Source organism: Nycticebus coucang, chromosome 15 (genome assembly GCF_027406575.1).
Source record: "Nycticebus coucang isolate mNycCou1 chromosome 15, mNycCou1.pri, whole genome shotgun sequence".
Lineage (NCBI taxonomy): Eukaryota > Metazoa > Chordata > Mammalia > Primates > Lorisidae > Nycticebus > Nycticebus coucang.
The window spans coordinates 69,695,748-69,716,716 of NC_069794.1; the positions used below are offsets into that span (position 1 = coordinate 69,695,748).

The 20,969-nt window shown below is 49.0% G+C and overlaps 1 protein-coding gene across 4 annotated transcripts; it reads left to right on the top strand.

Annotated features, from left to right (window-relative positions):
* Positions 1-263: 263 nt before the first annotated feature.
* Positions 264-20,517, top strand: IL17D (interleukin 17D). 4 transcript variants are annotated; one of them, XM_053563288.1, is made up of 4 exons: positions 264-1,913; positions 2,275-2,570; positions 2,938-3,069; positions 19,158-20,517. In XM_053563288.1, exons 1-4 carry the CDS (start codon positions 1,794-1,796, stop codon positions 19,474-19,476), a joined length of 867 nt encoding a protein of 288 aa, XP_053419263.1. In that variant the 5' UTR covers positions 264-1,793; the 3' UTR covers positions 19,477-20,517. The 4 variants fall into 4 exon arrangements, with proteins under 4 accessions (XP_053419263.1, XP_053419264.1, XP_053419266.1 ...); XM_053563289.1 differs by having other exon boundaries at positions 264-1,604; XM_053563291.1 differs by lacking the exon at positions 2,938-3,069 and having other exon boundaries at positions 264-1,604.
* Positions 20,518-20,969: the final 452 nt, after the last annotated feature.

Here is a 20,969-nt window from a genome sequence, read left to right on the forward strand (position 1 = left end):
AAATTTGAAGGGAATTCATTATAAGGAACTAAAATATTTGCTCCTGTTAATGACTTTTTTCTGAACTGTTCAGTCTATGATGAATATTATGTTCTACTTTGCAAATAGGCAAGCATTTTCAGTAATTTATGATCTTTCACAAAATGAAAATTGTTGGAAAGCAAATATTTTCTTTCCCACTCCCAAGGTAATCAGAAAAAAAGTTGCCACGTTACCAGACAATGGAATATTTTATTACTTAATATAGAGAATGAAGTCTGGCACTGTGGCACCTTACCTATCATATGGATGCTGAAATACATACTCAGTATTTCTGTGAAACTCTTGTAATAATAATCTCTCCTAAAGGCCTCCCACGCTTCTCCTTTTCAAATAAAATAAAACATTAGTTGAGAACTAATGGATCTTTATTCCCATTTTACTGGAAAGAACATGAACACTTCACCTATTAGTCAGAAAAAACAAGTGTTTCATGACTCAAAACAAGTGTTTACTCACCAAGAGCTTTAAGTTGCTTAAACTGGAGATTCCAGTGGGATTTTAGCAGTAAATAATTACTAAACTCCTTAGTTACATCCAAAGCATATAAAAGTTTTTCTACACAGCATAACTGAAATGTAGTTTAACCAATGGTTTACGATTCAAATACCAAAGCTGCAGACCACTTCGGGGATCATAAATTACATATTTTGTACACATTCATAAAGATTTCAACTGGGCTCGGTCATTTATTTTCAAAGCATGAGTTCTTTAAAATGATATTTATTCATTAGCTTGCCATCTAAAAGAGCATTGAGGATTTGTAGAATGAACAAATGAGCAAGTTTTCTTACAATGTGCAATATAGTCTTTCATTTATGTATATTTCCTTGAATTTATTCACAGAATTATCAGGCTCATTTTAAATGACTGCTTGCGTTCAGAATTTATCATCACGGAGTAGGAATTCTCCAACACTGTAATAACAGACCAAGTGATGGCCACTTTGAGCCATAAAAGTGTCACTTGGGGGAAGTACTTAGTACTTTCAAGAGTTGTTTGATAGAGGCACAGGATCACATCATGGGTGTTCGGGAGAAAAGGGAAACAGCCTCTTCTGACCTTATTAAAAATAGAGATTTTAAAATATCTCCAAAATATTTCTTTGACCTACGGAATCTCAGAAGAGGAAGTAGCCATAAGGCGGAGGATCCTTGAGGTTTTGAGCTTTCTTTTTCCAGGTGGCCCATTCTATTCTTGGATAGCCTTAGTTATTAGAGAAATCTTTCTCCTCTGAGCCAAAATCTGCCTCCCCCAACTCCATTCTGTCGACCTCACTTCTCTGCTCGGGAGACTCCTGGGCCAGTTACCACCTCCTCCTTCAGACAGTAAGGCCCGCACCAGTCTGCGGGCAGAGCCAGACTTCTCCTCCTTCCGGCACCGCACACAGTCGGGGGCTCGCGGCATCCAGGCCCCAGGAGTTCAGACAGCCAAGCGGTCGGGATCCACGCTGCTTAGAGCTCTCCGATTGGCGTGGCCCTTTTATTTATTCCGCTAAAGAACGGCCGCATACCACCACCTCAAAACAAGTCTGAAAACGTTTCGGGGAAATGCTGGGGACCCTGGTAAGTACACTTCGTAAGTGACAAAATGTTTTAAATTCCCGGAGGCAAAGGGTGCAGAGCGCCCAGGCGGCGCCCCCCTCCGTCCGCGTCCTCGGCCACCGCGGAGGAACGCCGCAGGGGCTTCTTGCGGAAAGGCAGGTCCCGGGACCCCGCGCGGGCTGGCAGGCCAGACGCCGCGGGGGCGGGCGGATGACGAGGCGTAGGGGCGTGAGTCTGCGAGGCGGCGGGTCCGAGCGCGGCTGGCACGGGCGGGCTCCGCGGGCGCAGCGTCGAGGTGGCGGGGCCGGCGCCGGCATGGCGTGCCCCGGGGTAAGCGGCGCGGCGGCGTCACAGGCACTCGCAGCCCGCCGCGCAGCAGCCGGGCAGGCACACGCACACGTGGACGCGCGCCCCACACCCGACCCCCTCGCGCCCCCCAGCTCGAGGCGGCGGCGGCGGCGGAGGCCGGGGACGCGCGGGTCGGCGCCGGGCGGGGCCCCGGGGGCCCCGGGGGCGGCGGGCAGGCGGGGAGGGCGCCCTGGGGCCCGCCCGCGCGGCACCCATCCTCCGGGCCGGCCCACGGTCTGCGAGGGGATGGGAGGCGCCCACCGGCTCCAGACGCCGCGGGAGGGACGTGGGACGCGGGCAAGCTCCTCTGGGGCGCGGGCGCTGAGCACGGCCTGTCCCACAGGTCTGGATGCTGGTGGCCGGCTTCCTGCTGGCGCTGCCACCCTGCCGGGCTGCAGGCACAGCGAGAGTGGGTAGGCGCCCGGCGCGGCAGCGGAGCTGTGCGGACCGGCCGGAGGAGCTTCTTGAGCAGCTTTACGGGCGGCTGGCGGCCGGCGTGTTCGGCGCCTTCCACCACACCCTGCAGCTGGGGCCGCGCGAGCAAGCGCGCAACGCGAGCTGCCCGGCAGGGGGCAGGCCGGCCGACCGCCGCTTCCGTCCGCCCACCAACCTGCGCAGCGTTTCGCCCTGGGCCTACAGGTGAGCGAGGCGCGCGGCGGCCGGGGGAGGGCGGAGCGATGCGGGCAGGTGGGAGGGGTGAAACGGGAGGGGGAGGGACGGGGTAGGTGGATTGCGGAGGGATGGGGCGGGGCGATGCTGAGTTGTGGGCGGGGCTAACGGGGGCGAGGCGGATTAATGGAGAGTCGGAGTTGGGAGTGGGGAGTAGCTCATTAGCACAAAAGCTGTTTATCTCCCGTAGGAGGAATCCTGTTTACCTTATTTACCTTTCCCTTGTTTCATAAGCGCAGATATCTCTTGAACACCTATTCTTTGCCAGGCTTGTAAGTTGTGAACAAGGAACTAAGTCTAGGGATCCTTTATTAATTTCTATAGCATTTTGCCCTAGGGACCTGTGGAAGTCCCCTCCAAGGGAACTGACCTGCATGTGGATAGTACAGAAGTACGGACAGTCCTTGAGTCGCCCATGGGTCTCAGAGACTGCTGGTGTGGAGGCCTGGGAAGCACACTCTGAACCCAGGTAGCTTCTAGGCTAGGGGAAGAGTGGGGATAATTGGGAAGGAAACCATAACACCAGGCAGAATATGATGGGAAAAGTTTTGAGTGTGATTGTTAAAGCTGGGGGTGGGGAGATAACTTTTTAGAGCAGTGGTTCCCAACCTTTTTGGGACCAGGGAGGGACAGATTTTCCAAGGATGGGAGTGGAGCGATCTTACAAGAGGCGGAGCTCAAGGAGTGATACTGCAGGCCGGGGACTGATACTTGCAATTCTAGAAGATCCAAATGGCATTTGAAATGCACTTTAGTGAATGGGCAAGATTCTGAGCTTGGCCTGGTAAAGAGGTCATTTCAGAAGAAAGGAACAGCCTACAAGAAGGGAAGGCTAGGAGTGCTGGGAGTGGCTAGAGCATCCTCAGCTGGCACTGTGGCCAACCTTCCTCTTAAGGGAAGGGCTCACAGGCTAGCAGGGGCAGCCCTAAGGAGTCAAAGACAAGCTCCCACAGACTAAGGCTGTCCTGGGGAAAAGGGACAGCTTAAGGTAGAGGGTGTTTGCCTGTGGTGAAGTGTCAGCTAAGGCTGGAGGCAGCCCAGGAGCTGGGTCAGGGCCTTGTTGACAGTACGCACAGTTTGACACTTATCCAGTGGATGTTCTTTGATCAAGGAAGCTGTGTAAAGCCACTGCATTTTGGGAGGGGGTTTTAGGATGGAGAATGGGTTGGATATTGTAATGCTTCCAGCAAAAGGCAGAGAGGATCTCTCAGGCCATGCAGGGGAGAAGGGGAGACTAGGCTTCATGTGAAAGATGCTAAAGAACTACAGGGGCTAGGCACAGTGAATCATGCCTGTAATCCTGGCAGTCTGGGAGGCTGAGATGGGAGGACTGCTGGGGGTCAGGACCAGCCTGAGCAAGAGAGTGAAACCCTATCTCTACAAAAGTTGCAGTGACCTATGATGATGCCACTGCCCTCTAGATAGGGCAATAGAGTGAGACCCTGTCTCAAAAAAAAAAAAAGCATAGGGACAGGATTTAGTGGGTGACTGATTCTATGGGAGCAATGGAAGAAGGACACACAATGTGTCATGGCTCAAGGCTTTAATCATATTGCCAAAGGGAGAGTCAGAGAAAGTACTGATTCTGCTTATATTGCCTCTGGGCTTCTCCAGCTTTCCCCACCTACCCCACTCCACCCCCAACCCCCGCTTTTCCTTTTACTCAGCACCATGCAGGAACCAAGCTTACCCTGGGAAGCTAAATGGTAGGATCTCCCTCCACTTGGCTACTCTGCAGAGTTCACTGTGGCCTGTCCTCTCAGACCTCCCCCAAGTGTAGACAGCTGGCCCTGGCCAGGATGCTGCCCTGTCATTTCCCTCCTTCACCTGGTTCCTCAGGACCCACCATAGGACCATTCATACTGGTAGCTTCATTTTCTTGCTCTTCCTGTCTCTGCCCACCATTCCCAAGACCCAAAAGTGTGGGCTATGCTTTCACCCTTCTTCCTCCCATGTTATATCATGTCTTTGGTATGCTGAGTAGGAGTAAAGGCACTGAGGACCTGAGGACTACAGTATGGCTTCTCCGGACAGAAGCTGCTGCCTCTGTATCTCCCTGTAGCAAAGGCTCAACTCTGTGAGCAAGTCCAGGCCTGCCCTGGGCTAGGCCAGAGGCATAAGAGTACTAAGCAGTGGTGAGGGCCAGGCCTCCTGTGATGCACATCTCCCATGTCAGCTTGGTTTGCTGAGATGAAGCAAAATGGGGAAACAGAATTAAGTGCAAGTGTTTGGAAAGGAAAGAACGAGTTAATCTTGCACCCGTTGAGTTTTACGTGCCTGAGAGGCATACCAGTGACAATGACCCTTTAGCCATGGAAGTGGGTGTCAAAGCTCAGGAGGGAGAGCAATGCTGGAGGACAAATGGGGAGTTAGCAACCCTAGAATTCTGCATGCAGTAAATTTAATTGAGCTGCCCTTGATGGGGCAGACCTGGCCCGGGGAGGGGGGAGCGAGGAAGGGTGGGGTTCGGGTGGGGGCAGCAGGAGGTTACCGATGAGAAGGACAAAAAGGGCTGGGGGTGGGGGTGTCTTGGCTACCCAGATCTGTTAGGTTTAGAGCCAGTGTTGTGTAGCCCCAGGAGCAAGGAGCTGCGGCTGCATCAGGTGGTTTAAGGTGTCTTGTGCGTCATTTCTCACACTATTTTAGTGACAGTGATAAGATTGCTCTCTGTAGGGAAATGGATGCCGGGTACCTTGTACTCCCTGAAGGAAAGATGGCCTTCAGGAGACAGGTGCTGGGCCAGAGCTCCAGACGGCTGGCCGCTAACGCTGGCCCTGCCTCATCTCTTGCCAGGAGACTCCTCTCTGACCTTGTGCCTCTCATCACTTCTCACCACCTCTTAAGTTCTTGGAAGATTGGGCAAAGAGAGAACTGTGGAAGAATGCTAACCTGCAGGCTGATTACCACTCAGGTCTGGGTGGTATTTCGGAAGGCATGACAGGGAGAATGAGAAAGATGGGGAAATGGGCTGCAGGTCAGAAGTGCTGATAGGCACAGAAAGGATCACTGTAGGAGGATAAGATACATTTTTCTTTCTTTTTCTTTTTTTTTTGCAGTTTTTGGCCAGGGCTGGGTTTGAACCCACCACCTCCAGCATATGGGGCCAGTGCCCTACTCCTTTGAACCACAGGCACCACCCGAGGATAAGATACATTTTAAAATAGACATTGCTGTATAATAAGGTGGCTTTCCATATCTTTGCAGGGAGGGTGGATCATACAGTAAATGGTGTTGGGACAGCCTAGACCTCACTCCTATGTGAAAGTAAATTCCAGATGATTCAAAGATTTAATGTAAAAACTAAAACCACAAAACCAGAGAAAAACACAAGCAATGATATTTATAATCTTAGAGTGGAGGAGGCCTATTTAGCAGCTCGCAGTCCCCTAAAGTCATAAAAGGCAAGATCAAGAAATGCAATTATGTAATTACATACCATTTCTTCTTGGCAAAATAAAATAAGAAAAATACAAGAGCAGACTATGGAAAAATGATTGCAACCCCTGTCACAAATTGCTCAGGGTTCATTTCCTAAAGAGCTCCTATAAACCAATCAGAAGAAGAACAATGATATTATCAGAAAGATGAGCAAAGGTCAGGGACTGTTCCCAGGGAAGGAAGTCAAATGACTCAGATGCTTGACTCGTGATGAGATGCTAACTTCAGGCACACTAAGTGAAATGTGTGTTAAGACTATACTGAGAACCTTTTTTTTTGGCAAGGGTACTCAGCAGGCTATGTTGGCAAAGGTGTGAGGAGAAAGGCGTTCTCATCCAGGCATGAGTCAGCATAACTTTTAAGGAGGTCAATTGGGTACTGACTGTCAAAATTTTAAATTCACACACCCTTTAACCTAGCAATTCTCCTACAGACACATAGCTCATATGCCAAATGATAAGTATACAGGGATGTGAGCTTGTTGCTGTGACAGCAAGGGATTGGAAGCCGTCTAAACACCCCCAATAGACAATACCTTAGATAAAATATTCTGCAGCTGTAAGGAAAAGTGAGGCAGCTCTAAAGCTACCTGAGTAGACCAGTCACCAACATAAAGGGGAAGGTGTGTATAGCATCCTGCCATTTCTGTGTTAAAAGAGAAAATATGACATAACATATACTTGTGATACGTGATATTTTAAATGTCTACCTACACACACACACTGGCATCTTTGGAATGTGGTTATTATGGTGCCTGTTATGAAGGGCTCTGGGAAGCTAGGAACAGTGTTGGGGAGGAGACCTACTTTTCACTCTTAAATATTTTACATTTTTGCCATATGCAGGTATTATTTTTTCAAAGACATTTTAATTTTTAAGTTGAGAGCAGAAAAGGAAACACACAATGAGAAAAACGGATACTGACAAATGAAGCTTCAGTTTATAATAACAGCCTTGGACATACTAAGAGCATTGGTGTGAAGGGAACTATTTGCTCTGACAGGCTCTCAGGCTTATAGATGCCACCCTGGTAACAGCTGGGTGGGTGGAGATTTCAGAGCCTCAGTCACTCCATAGCTGGTCTAGGCTTATAGGTGAGAAGTCCAGGCCTGGAGAGACTAAGGTGTTGTTGGCCCCAGGTGACTAGAAAGAGATGGTAGAGTCAGAATCTAATCCTAGACCTCCCTGACTCAGGCTGGCCATTAGAAAAGCAACATTCAACTTCCAGAATATAAAAATATTTTCTTGGCGGCTCCTGTGGCTCAGTGAGTAGGGCGCCGGCCCCATATGCTGAGGGTGGCGTGTTCAAACCCAGCCCCGGCCAAACTGCAACAAAAAAATAGCTGGGTGTTGCAGCAGGCGCCTGTAGTCCCTGGGCCAAACTGCAACAAAAAAAAATAGCTGGGCGTTGCGGCAGGCGCCTGTAGTCCCAGCTGCTCGGGAGGCTGAGGCAAGAGAATTGCGTAAGCCCAAGAGTTAGAGGTTGCTGTGAGCCGTGTGATGCCACCGCACTCTACCCGAGGGCGGTACAGTGAGACTCTGTCTCTACAAAAAAAAAAAAAAGAAAAAATATTTTTTCATTTACTTTGTGGCATAATGTTTGTTTCTCTTTAGTTTTCAAAACAAAAATGCCAAAAATAAAATCAATTGCATTGCTCAGTAAGTTTTTTTAAGCCAAATTGACATATTAAGAAATAACATTGTAGGAGCAGAGGCTTGTTAAAGTATCAAGATATACATCACTCATTTCTGATGAAACTCCAAAGATAAACACCTACCAGAACTCTAAATAATAATTCTTAATGGTTTATATTTTTCAATTTTTGGTAGTAGTCTAAAGATAACTTTTCTCTAGGACATGAATAATGTACAACATTTTATTTTTAGGCTTTATTTGTTACTTTTTTTATTTAACTCTTTTCCTCCAGGGAATTTAAGAGGCTACATCTAAATTTAGTTTGCAATAAACAATTCTATGGATAGCTGTACCAAGAAGGGAGTAAGTGGAAAGAAAAACAAAGAAACAGGATAGGGAGTATGTTAGTCCATTTTGTGCTACTGTAACAGAATACCACAGATGGGTAATTTATGAAGAACTGAAGTTTGTTTGTTTCACATCACAGCTCTGGAGGCTGGTTAAGTCCAAGAGAGCTGGCATCTGGTGAGAGTCACCCCATAGTGGAAGGCACAGTGTGGAAGTGAGCTCACGAGATAGAGAAGGAAGGAGACAAACTCACCCTTTTTATCAGGAATCCACTCCTGGGGTAAAGCACTAACCCATTCATGAGGGTAGATCCCTTGTGCCCTAGTCACCTTTTCAAGGCTTCATCTCCCAGCACTGTTACAGTGGCAACTAAATTTTCAACTCATGGCTGAGCACCATGGACACCTATAATCCTAGCACTCTGGGAGGCCAAGGTGGGTAGATCGCTTGAGCTCAGGAGTTGGAGACCAGCCTGAGCAAGAGTGAGACCCTATCTCTATTTAAAAAATAGGAAAATCAGCTGGTGTCATGGCACACACCTGTAGACCCAGCTACTCGAGAGGCTTAGGCAAGAGGATCACTTGAGCCCAAGAGTTTAATGTTGCTGTGAGCTCAGACACCAGAGCACTCTAGCCCGGGGCAACAGAGTGAGAGACTCTGTCTAAAACAAAAATTAAAACTAGAAAGTTTTCAACTCATGAATTTTGGGGGGACACATTCAAACTATTGCAGGGAATGTAAGAAAGGGAGGATAGGGGATGTGGAGGTTGAATGACTTAGGTTTGAGGAGGCAGAGAGCCCACCGCCAGCAGGTAGGTGCAGGTACAGGGGTGCTGGGCAAGGCATGGCTGCAAAGGAAAAGCAGACCAGAGTAGACAGCAAGGCTGAAGGAAATTCAGTATTTTCCTGTGGCCATGTTACCAGAACTTGATAAATCAGGTGACAGGTAGGAAGAGGATAAATCCTGAAGGATTTCATTTGTAAGGCACACAGTAGCAGTGTTGGGCATAAGTTTATAATAGCAAAGAACTGAAAATCATGTAAGCATCTGTAAATAGACATCAAAAATCAACTAGTCAGATAAAATGCTATACAGTGATGAAGAAGATTGAGGCAGCTCTAAATGGACCAGTATTTTGTGGGCCAATCAGGGGTGACATATTCTCAGAGTGACCCTCGTTCTCGGATAAATCCATCATCTGATATTTAGTGATAGTGTATATTAGCAGTTTTCATCAGGAAAGGTTGGATTTCTAAAAAGGATATTTTTGCATATCCTTCCTCTAATCCTTAAATGCAGCTAAGCCAAACATCATTTTCCATGTGGACTACCCCTTATTATTCCAATTTCCCCCTACAGAAACTTAGGGTCACATTCATGCATCTAACATTAACCAGGGTACATGGGAGCCGAAAACCACAGGCCCTGGCGCCTTCCTTCTACAAAAATTATCAAAGGAGGCCTGTCACCCTGGCTCACACCTGTAATCGTAGCACGCTGGGAGGCAGAGGCAGGCGGATCACTTGAGCTCAGGATTCAGACCAGCCTGAGCAAGAGAGAGACTTGTATCTACTGAAAATAGAAAAACTAGCTGGGCATTGTGGCGGGCACCGGTATTCCCAGCTACTTGGGAGGCTGAAGCAAGAGGATCTCTTGAGCCCCAGAGTTTGAGGTTGCTGTGAGCTGTGACGCCAGTGCACTCTACCCAGGGCACCAGAGTGACACTGTCTCAAAAACAAAAATATTATCAAAGGAACGTAACGTTAGACGACGTCAGGAGTATAATATTAGAGAACGTCATCCCCTCTGAAAGTGACCTCTTTCTGATTCCCATTTAGCGCTTTTCAAACGCACCCGCGTTCCTTATTGCTCCAAAAATGCAAGGCGGGGATTGCACAACCAGGTGGGACGCGCCTCCCAGCGGCGGGACGGAGGCCGGGCTCAGTCTGGGCAGGTGGAGGGCCTGCAGCAGCGTCTGCGGCCGATAGGGGGCAGCGCCGCGCCAGTGTCCCTATGGCCGCTGCCGGGGCGGCCAGCCTGGGCGCAGTCTTGGGGCCCGCAGTCCTGTGGGTCATTCTAATGACTTTAAAGCAAACAACAAATCTGTTTTCTAGGGGTATGTTTTCCAGTAGATGAGCACAGGTGCTGTGTCCTTTCCACTAGGATGATAACGTTCTGCTAATAAGGCAAAGGTGGAGGAAGGGACGGGAAGAAAGAAAAGGAAAAAAAGAGTGAAGGGCTGCCTAGCCCAGTCACAGTTTGTCTGGGTGGGTCATTGCTCATCATCATTTATTGTTGGGAGAAAAGGAGCTGCTCACTGTTTAAAGCAGCTTATGTAAGTGTTGGTATTTCCCCTAAAACATATTTTCATGTATAGGTGACCTTGAATTGGCCTAAGCCCTACATAGACTAATCCCCCAACCCCTGGCTTCTCAAAATACAGCAGGCTCTACTGCCCCTATCACTGTCCATGGGGCAAAAATAAAAGCATTGTCACGGGGCATTGTCATGGGATTTAAAGCCTCTTGTTCTGAAAATAGATGTGTTCATTTTGCTTTGATGGTTATTTTCCCTAACTGCCTGGGTTTTACTTCAACATTCTTATGGTAGCCAGGGATAATGATAATATTTCATTCCATCAGCACCTCTTTCAAAGTTCTTGACCTGAAGAAAATGTGTGTGCCCTTAATGCCAGTAGAAGAGTTTGGGCAAGTCCAGGAAGTTCTGTGCATGCCATGAAGTGAAATTCCTTGTGTGTCTGTCTTCCAGAAATGACATGTGAAAATTGGCAATGAGCCACTGCTCACTTAATTAATACGAGGTCAAAGAGAAAACAACCTACCAAGAACTCTTCCAGAATTAGAGTTTAGGTGAGTGTTGTGATAGCAACTATTCCTCACAACCCACGAGTGGCGACAGCTGACTCCCTGGGGGCCAAGTAAGCTCCCTGCCTTGTGTACATGGGCACTAACCCCACTGCCAAGAGTGGGCACTTCAAAGGTGGCTCTGAACCTAGCCTGTGCAGCTTCCCCAGACAGATAGCCAAGCTATCCCGTGGGCATGAGTCATGTTTTTCCTTTGAAGAAATGTTTCCCATCTGCACTGAATGTATGGCATTTGCCATGACAAAAGGATAAAACCTTTCAAGAAATGTGGGCTCTCATTCTCATTTCTCTGTCTCTTTTTCCCTTTGCAAAACATTTTTTCTTTGAATTATCTTCCAAATTCTGTTCCAAAGCATTATTCTTTCCTCTTCCCAGATCTCCCAGATGAACAGATTTTACACGGAATAAATGGATTTCTGGTTGCAACATTACCACGTACCAAGCCCTAGCTAGTTGTTAAATAGCCACAAACCTCAGCCCAGAGCCTGTTGTCACTGAGTGGCTTAGGCAGCTTGGCCATATGGGGCCATCAGTGCAGGCCATGGGCTAACCCAGGAAAGCTGGAGGATGCTGGGCAGGCTATCTCCATGTCAGTGCCTCAATTTTCTCATGAGCCCTCCTGCTCCTGGTAGCCCTAAGCTGGCTCAGTTGGCAGGAGAGCCGAGATTGTTCTGGAACCTGTCCCCATGGCTCCACTTCAGGACTGACCTCAATGCCAAGTTCAGGATCACACCAAAGTCATCCTCAGTCTCCTGATGGGGGCAGGACTTACCCCTAGTTGTCCTTGGTCAGGGGAAACTGGCTGGATCAGTGCCCAGGTCAGGCCTTACTGCAACCCCAGGCTGATTCTCCATGTCCTTTCTCATGACATATGTGTAACTAATGTTTCTTGTAGGGGCCAGAAAAGCATTTTTCAGAGCTTCTTGGCAGTGCATATTGAAGATCTTTGGCTCCCTGGGGCCTTAGCCAATGGAAGGAGGGTGGAGCTGATGGGCCTGCTAGCAAAAACTTTCCAGCAGAGGGAAGCTGTTTGTGGTCTCCAGTTACTCCCTGGTTGGCCAGCAGAGCCATACTCTACCCGGCCCCCAGCCCAGGCCACCTGAGCATGGTAGATGCTGCCCTCCCCTGCAGTTTCGTAGCTGCTCTGCTCTTGCTGCCCAGTGTGGTCCGAAGGGAAAGTGAGAGATCGGATGTTAATACAAACCCCTGTCTGAGTGACTTGTTACATTTCTTAAATGTGGAGACTGACTGGCCTGTACCAAGGCTGTCTATTAGAATTATCCGGGGACCTTTTTTTTGCAGTTTTTGGCCACTATCTCCAGTATATGGGGCCAGTGCCCTACTCTTTGAGCCACAAGTGCTGCCCTATCTGGGGACCTTTTAAAAACTATCATCACCTCCCTTCTATACACACACACTTTAGAGCAATTCATTCAGAATCTCTGGGGATGGGGGAACAGCGATCACTATTTTTAAAAGCTCACTTTTATGCCTCTAGGGAAGCCATTCCATTGGCAATGCTGATTGCTTACTGGGTTATTAATGACTTTCTTGCACTAACTAGATGCAGCAGCTAGGAAAGTGCTGGCTAGTGTGGTTGTGACATTCACATGTGCTTCGGACAATGCCGTCATCTCATTGCCAGCCGTCACTGCATCAGTGTGATACTTAGAAAGAGCTAACTGCTCTTTAGAAATGATGCCTACTGCACATTGCACAGCCAGGAAGGGGTTTCTGTTGATGCATCTGAATCCAGTAACTCCCCATTTAAATGAACAAAATGGATGGCATGGACACTGTTCCCATTCGGAGCTTCCCAGTGTGCATGGTGTGAAGTCTGAGAACCTACATTTTTAATAAGAGTTCTGTGGTGGTCTGACGCAAATAGCCAGACCCAAGCTTTGGAAATCTTGTTTTTGCCGCCATCTTGTCTTCCAGAAAGATGGTGTTTTTCAACAGAATCTCTGCTCTTGGAAAGGGAGAGTACATGTCCCTCAGTGTCCCCAGCAGCCCACGGGCATCTTGGTATTACCATAGTTGTATAATGTCTTGCGATCAGCTGGAGTGAGTCCACCCCCTCATTCTTCAAAATTGTCTTGACTATTCTTGGCCCTTTTTTCTCTACAAATTTCAAGATCACCTTGCCAAGTTCCCAGAGAAATCTTTCTGGGATTTGGCTAGAATTGTACCGACTTTATAGATTAACTGGTGGAATTTTCTAAGACCTTAGAGACTTGATGTATTGCCTGTGTCTTTTCTGAGCTTAAAACGTTGATTAAAACATCACATCCCTGCCCCTCAGGAAGGTGGGGGAAGTGGCCCAGTTGTCAAGTCTATCTCCTACACTGTAAAGAACTAGGCAGGGAGGGCAATTTGCCCAAGGTCACTGGTTGGTGACTCAGTTGGACCAAAACATTAGGTCCAGGACTCTTATAGATTCCTTCCCACCTTTTTAAGTCAGTCGGGTTGAACTCATTGACGTCACTTCAGTACTTGTCAGTACGTGTGGATTTCTAGTCGGGACTGGGGAAGGCATTTCTCCCTACTTTGTTCACAGGGTTGAAGTCTTCTGATTGTGGTAAGAGAAATCATCCTACTCACCCCCTGCCACTTTGAAATTAATTTCAGATTTTGCAAAGCAGGAGGCTCGCCATTGGTGCCATCAAGTGCCCAGCCATACTTGGGCATCAGATAGAGAACATACCAGGTGTCCATGTCCCCCACCCCCACGTGCTCATTGTTCTCAGAGCTCCGGACAGTGGGCTGAACAGCTTCAAATTGTTTCCTACTGCGTCTGGGCCCCAGGGGCAGAGCTCTTTTTCTGTCTCTGCTGTCACTTACATTCCTCCATGAGCTCCAGCTTGGTTTCCATCACCTTTAATCATCCCTAGAGGACTTGTCCTTTGTTCTTGGATTAAACCACCTGTCATTCACTCAAGCCAAGCTTCCCACGTGGCTGGGACGCTTCTGAGATCCGTCAGAGGGGAAAACTTGATGTGTCTCAAGCATGTCCCTGTGCCAAGCTTCCACAGAACAGCATGCAGAAAATGTAAAGACAAAAGAATTATTGCTCACAGGAGGCGAGGCGGCCTGCAGAGTTCTTACTCAGTTGCATTTCCATGTTTGGTAAGAGAAAAGGTTCTCAGCTGGAGTTTGTTCTGTTTCCTTTCTGTAGCAGCTCTCCCAGCTGATGTCCTCTACACACACCCCAACCCCTGCAACTCCCTCCAGGAGGACTGGGGTGCTCTTCCGTCAGCCCCTTGCCCTGCCTGGATAATGGCCTGCTGGCATGGACGTTGCCACCCTGGGTGCCTGGGGTGCTAGAGGTGTCCTACACCCCACTGGCAGCACTTTCTTGCTGTGAAAGAAACCACTGGTCTTAGCCCCCTGTTGGCAGTTTGCATTCTGCCCTATTCATGCCTCTCATGGTCTCTGGCAGCGGGACAGACTGGGGCAGATGACTTTCTGTCAAAGGCCTTAGCCCATAGGGTGGTCGTGATGGTAGAAGTTTCAGTCTGTCCGGCTGAAAGGCTGGGGGATGTGGGGGGAGACATTTTTAGTTGGATAAACCTCTGACCCTCAGTGTATCTAAGTGCCTGTCAGCTTCACCTGCAAAACCAGCAGGGTGACACCTGTTTCCAAATGGCCTACAGGGAGCAGTTACCTCCACACTGTGGGCATGGATGGACAAGTTCCAGTTGATGAGAACTGCAAGGGCTTGGCAGTGCCTTCCCGTCCAGCTCCCAGTACCAATGAGGAAGCAGAATCCAGTGAGGCCGCGCGGCGCCTGTGGCTCAGTGAGGAGGGCGCCGGCCCCATATGCCGAGGGTGGCGGGTTCAAACCCAGCCCCGGCCAAACTGCAACAAAAGAATAGCCGGGCGTTGTGGTGGGCGCCTGTAGTCCCAGCTACTCGGGAGGCTGAGGCAGGAGAATCACCTCAGCCCAGGAGTTGGAGGTTGCTGTGAGCTGTGTGACGCCACGGCACTCTACTGAGGGCAATAAAGTGAAACTCTGTCTCTACAAAAAAAAAAAAAAAAAAAAAGAATCCACTGAGGCCATACTGGGCCCATGCCTACCCTTGGTCCTCATCGAATTGTTCCCTGTGCTGCTGTCAGAAGCACTTTCCATATGGGGAGCTCACCTCGGCTGCTCATGCCCTCATGGAGTCCCTAGTGGGACATCCAATCTAGGCTCTGCTCTGGCCTTCTGGGTCCCTGTGGACTTGAGAATCTCTCACCGGTCTCCACTCATCATGCAGGTCTGTGAGCACACACACTCAGGTGCTCACTCCCCACCCCCAAACCAGCTACAAAGTCCCACTGGCAGTTCAGAGCCCACCATGGTCATCTGCTTTCTGGCCTTGCTGTGTGTTGCTTCTTTCTGCTTGGAGCTTCTTCATTCCCTCTCTTGTTTGTGAAGCCCTCATTGTCCTTGAGCCCTCCTAGGGCTGGCAGTAGACTGTGCATGTGGTGCCACATGGTTGTTCGTGCCCACATGCGAGGATGGGACTTGAGAATGTTCCCAAATTAACACCCATACCAACCTGCACACTGCTGATGCCAGGATGCTCAGAGACCTCACTAGCATTGATAGTTGAACAAGGGCAGCCTTAGAGCTCAGGACTTTGCCAACCAGGCCTTAGTCCCCTCACCATGCCTGCACATCTACAAATGTTAAGCCACATTCCGATTTTCCTGATTGTCCCATAAGTGATTTTTAAAACTTTTCTTCATTGTTTTGTTTTACTTTTAACTCTTTATTTTGAAATAATTTGTGCATTAGGAAAAGGAACCTTTTGCCCAGGTTCCACAAACATTAGTGTCATGACTCATTTCAGCAAAACAGTGAAATCAGGTAGTGAACATTGGCTCAAAATTGATCTAACCTGCAGACCTGAGTTAGAGTAACCTGCAGATGCCCCTTTTCTGTCCTAGGATCCAGCACAACTCACTCATTGCCTCAGGTGGCCAAAGATTTTGTAGAATGTGTCTCAGTATGGGTTGGATGTGTTTTTTAAGCATCCACGTAATTGATCCTCCAGACATAGACATTTGAGAATGGAAGGGGCTTAATTTATTGTAACTTCCCCAGGTCAGGTTTCCACCCACTAAGACACCCTGTGTCCAACAGTCTCATCCACCAGGCTAGCTCTTCCACGAAAGCTGGTGTGCCCTGGTGTCCTGTGCCCCATTTGTTCTCCCTCTCCACACTCCCTTGAATTGTCTTAGGGACAATGGTAAAAACTCTCCACCTGGCTTGGCTCCCATAGCTCAGTGGTTAGGGCATCAGCCGCATACACCGAGACTGGCTGGTTTGAACCCAGCCCTGGCCTGCTAAACAACGACAACTGCAACAACAACAAAATAACCAGGCGTTGTGGGGGCACCTGTAGTCCCAGCTACTTGGAAGGCTGAGCCAAGACAATAGCTTAAGGTCAAGAGTTTGAGGTTGCTGTGAACTGTGACACCACGGCACTCTACCAAGGGCAACATAGTAAGACTCTGTCTAAAAAAAGCCCAAACAAATAAAAAAAAGCTCCACTTTCAGGTTAAGATCTTCCCCCTGGGGCTCCAGACCTTCTTCCACTCTGTAATCTGAGGGGTTTTTCTAAAATTCCATCTGACCAGATCCCTTCCATTGCCTTTAGGGCCAAAGCCAGGCTCCTGAATACTCCTGCCAGGCCCTCCTGGTCGGGTATGCAGGAGCTCCAGCCTCATGGCTCCACTCTCTTTCTGGGCTTTGGCCCTTTCTCATACTAGCTATGACACATTCCCCGGATTTGAACTGTGCCCCCAGGGCCTTCATCTTCTTCACATAAACCGACCCAGGATCCACCTTTGCCAGGAGGCTCCCTGTGGCCATATGATTTGCATGTTTGTCCCCAGAGTTTGAGCTACTGGCCAGGAGGTGTTTTGTCTGTGTCCCTTTCACCTGAAAGAGCACACACGTATTTGTTGGTTATATGCTGAAAATGTTTGGAGATCATAAATCCTAACTGTTTAGGATTTCCTTGTCCTTCATATATTAAGTTAGGGGCTTATATAGAGCTCAGGTGTGAAGGTGCGGGAAGCTGGTATAGGCCAGGTTCCCCATCCAGCTCCAAGCTCCTCCTTTGTGGAAGGCTCTGGAATGTCACGTCAGAGCCTGAGGAGGCGTCAACCCTTCCCTCACAGGGCAGGCTTAGATGTGGAATTATCCATTATGAGCACACAGGGAGAGTAGAGTTCAACTGAGGAAATTTAATAATTGAACATAAACTTAAAATAATGGCTTGAATTGGACCTTAATATTAGATTCAGGCTTCACTGAGTTGATACATGTGTGGGGAAGAAGCCTCTCAAGCAAAGCCTGGTCATTGGCCATGCAGAGGGCATTCCACTTTGGAGACGCATGAGGGATGCTGGACAGGAAAGTGTGGGCTAAACCTGGAGGCCTCTGACAGCAAAGCAGAGGAATTTGGGTTTTTCCTATGTGAACACCTGCAGCATGAGAGGTGTGGGCTGGGGAACCGCAGAACTGAGGGGGCCGAGTGAGGCACCACAGAAGACTGGCACTGCTGGGAATGTGAACGTGGACAGCTTCCTCCTGCCTCCGTAAGGTCGTTGTGCTTCAGGAGCTCCTGGTGGTGGAACGGAGGAAACAGCCTTGAGGAGCTGTTTGTGTGCATTTTGGAGGGAGATGTGAATGGACAAAATTGGTTTTTGCTTTGGAGACAACTTGTGCATTTTGCTGATGGTTCCCTTGCCCTTCTCCCAACTTACTAGTCTTGGCCCTGGACTCCTGCCTCTGTCTTCCGTACTCTCTTCGTGTGGAGCAGGAGGGCCTCAGCCTAGGCTTCTGCTCCCCTGCCCCTCCTCTGGACACCCTGATTGGAAACCTTGGAGTCATCACTGACCTCTTTTGACCTCATGCCCCACGTTCAAACTGGCCAAGTACTTGGAAATGTCCCTCTGAGCATCAGTGTGTGTGAAGGGGCAGCTGGGCCTGTGGTGTCCCAGCAGGGGGTTCCACCTGCTACCTCTGCCTTACAGGTTCCTGGGCCCAGATCAACAGCTTCTTCTTTTGCTTGCCCTCCTCTGTAGAAGCCCACCTGGGTCCTTCACATAGATTCCCTGTGGAAAGAATACACCATGTCTAGATTCACCACCCAGGCATGCTTCAGCCCATCCAGGTCTAAAGATGTTGACTACTGACAAAAGTCTCCCGATGAGAAAGCTCTTGGCCTGATCTAGCAAATTTTATCCTGTCCAAGACTCATTCTGGCTATGCTGCCTGCCAGGCAGCAGTCACTGGCTCTCCCTTTCTGCAGACCAGCCTCCAGGCTGCCTGCCCCTGACCCCCTGCCTCCCCAGATGCCTGAGTGTTCTGGCCCTGTCCCTCTCCAAGGCCCATAGGCCATGGACTTTTGCTGGCCCCACAAGAGGTCAGACCCCCGTTCCAGTTTTAGGGCTTGGTACTTCCCTTGCAGCTCACTTTTTCCTCGGTGGGCCAGTCCTTCCTGGTCATGGATGTCGTGTGCCTGCAAATGCGCACCTGCTTCTCTGGCCGTGGCAGTGACCATGAGATGTGTGGGTCTGTGGGACTTGGCTGCTGAGAAAGAAACATTGTGCACTGAGGACAGTGCATATCGTAAATGGACAGATTAATGCTGCCTCATGAGAAAGGGGACACTCTGAAGGGGCCTGCTGGCTGTAGGGTTGTGGCAGCGTCTGGCCCAGGAGGGTGGTCGCCTCCTTCCAAGGAGTCCCCTGGTCCCTAAGACTTGTGGACACCGTGGCCACAGGCGGGCAGAGCTGATGGGAGTTAGCTGACTCCAGACTGGCGGGTCCTGTCCGCTGGGCCAGCTGGGGCTCTTGGCAGAGGAAGGTGGCCTCCTGCACAGGTGCTTGGCTCCCGGGTTGGCACCCCAGGGTGGAAATGTCCGCCCTACCTGCGCCTGTGGATCTGCAGAGCCCTGCGCACTGGGGGTGGCTCTTCAGGACACTGAGGTGACCCCTGGGGCTGAAGCTGCGTCCACAGCCAGGCAGGGTGTCTCATTCTGTCACATGCAGGTGGCATGTGCAGATCACATCAGCAGATACTCTCCTGGCGTTTGAGACCAGGGCTTGACGAGCCCGACCTTCTTCCTTCTTCCCTTTAGTCCCTGATCTCAACAGAGTGTCCGACCTGTTTTCTTGGTCTCGGAAGCAAACATCTTTCTTGGGCTGCCCTTTGTCGACATGAACTCAACTCTGCTCTCTCCCGGCAGAATTTCCTACGACCCCAAGAGGTACCCGAAGTACCTGCCCGAAGCCTACTGCCTGTGCCGGGGCTGCCTGACCGGGCTGTTCGGGGAGGAGGACCTGCGCTTCCGCAGCGCCCCGGTCTACGTGCCCACCGTGGTCCTGCGCCGCACGGCCGCCTGCGCTGGGGGCCGCGCCGTCTACACCGAGGACTACGTCACCATCCCGGTGGGCTGCACCTGCGTCCCTGAGCAGGAGAAGGACGCGGACAGCCTCAACTCCAGCATCGACAAACAGGGCGCCAAGCTCCTGCTCGGCCCCCACGATGAGCCGGCCCGCCCCTGAGCTGGCTTGGTCCCACGGGCCCCGAGGCGAAGCGCGTGTGCTGGCTGCCCGGGGATGGCGGCCCTTCCATCTAGCGTAGTTAGCCGGCGGCTCCGGCGCAGCGTGTCCCTGGCTTACGTTTAGGCAAAAGTGGGCAGAGTCGCTGAAAGTTAGTGGGGAAAGACCCCGGCACGGGCAGCCCCCGGGAGCCGCCTGGGGTTTGGAGAAGGCCCTCCAGGAACTGGGGGATCTTCCAGCTGCAGCGGGTACCCTGAGAGGGAGAGACTGCTTTTTAAAGAATTCCTTTTTTTTTTTTATTTTATTTTAAGTAGAGCATATACCTACTTTTTAAGTCAACTGTTTTGAATAGGGGAATAAACTATTTTTATATTAGCACTTTAGAGCAAATATATTAAATTGTTTTTACTTGACATATAAACATTTTATAAATATTCAGTTTTCACTTATTCTGATGGAATATTTTAGAATCCTTCATAAACTTTTTAGCTGGTGCTCTGGCTGGGGTCTCCTAGTTCAGTCATTCACCCACTGCCAGTGTGACACTGAAATGGACACATGTGAATTGGACCTGCTGTTACTCCCACTGAAGATCTTCACAGGCCACCAGGTGAACCAAGGGGATGTGCAGGTGGCTTATATCCCAGAATGGGCTAAGAATTCCAGAAATCTCAAACTTGGTTTTATTCATGAGTATATAAATGGTCTCAAACTTATACAGTCTAAATTTTGGTTAGTTTTTCACTTTTGAAAGCCACAAGAGCCAATTGTGGATACAGGGTGGTGAGATAAGAGGTGCAATGTGACATCTTTGCCAATTTTCAGGAACAATCCAAGCAGGTAATGGCATATGGTTATCAGGGCTTCAGAATCAGCCATTTATGAGGAGAAAGTGGGCCAATTTAGAGATCCATTCTGAGGCTTCTTTTTCTACAAACTTCAACATGAGCTAAGTCCTTATTCTCTTATGTTGAAATTGTCCCTAAAAACAATTATTTCTAAAATTATTATAAGTAATCATTAAAAACAATTATAAGTAAAAGATATGCTGGCTGTGTGCATTTCTTTCTGGATTCTGCTTGGGTGGGCTCGACTGAGTTTTAGAAGAAATAATGTTAACTATAGTTTTCCTTTATCTAATCTTATAGTTAAAATTTAAGTTCATAAAGATTTGGTCCTAGAAAGATTAGTCATGACAATCTCTTTGATCTTTTGTGACACTCCGAACTAAGACCAAGAAGTGTTCTTTATTCAAATGTATTTCACACACAAGCTTTATCGCCATAGAAACAAAAGAGTTGGCTTCCCTCCATTTCCAACTATCAGCTTTAGTTTGATCCCAACAGAAGGGTCACTTGGGGAACTTTAAGCTCCTATAAAATATTGACAGAAATTTTGTATGAAAACATCACTTGGTAAAATCCACATTGTCCAAATAAAAAATTCACAATTGAAAGCAATAGCTCTGTAGACTTTGGGAAATTTTACTTCCTTGT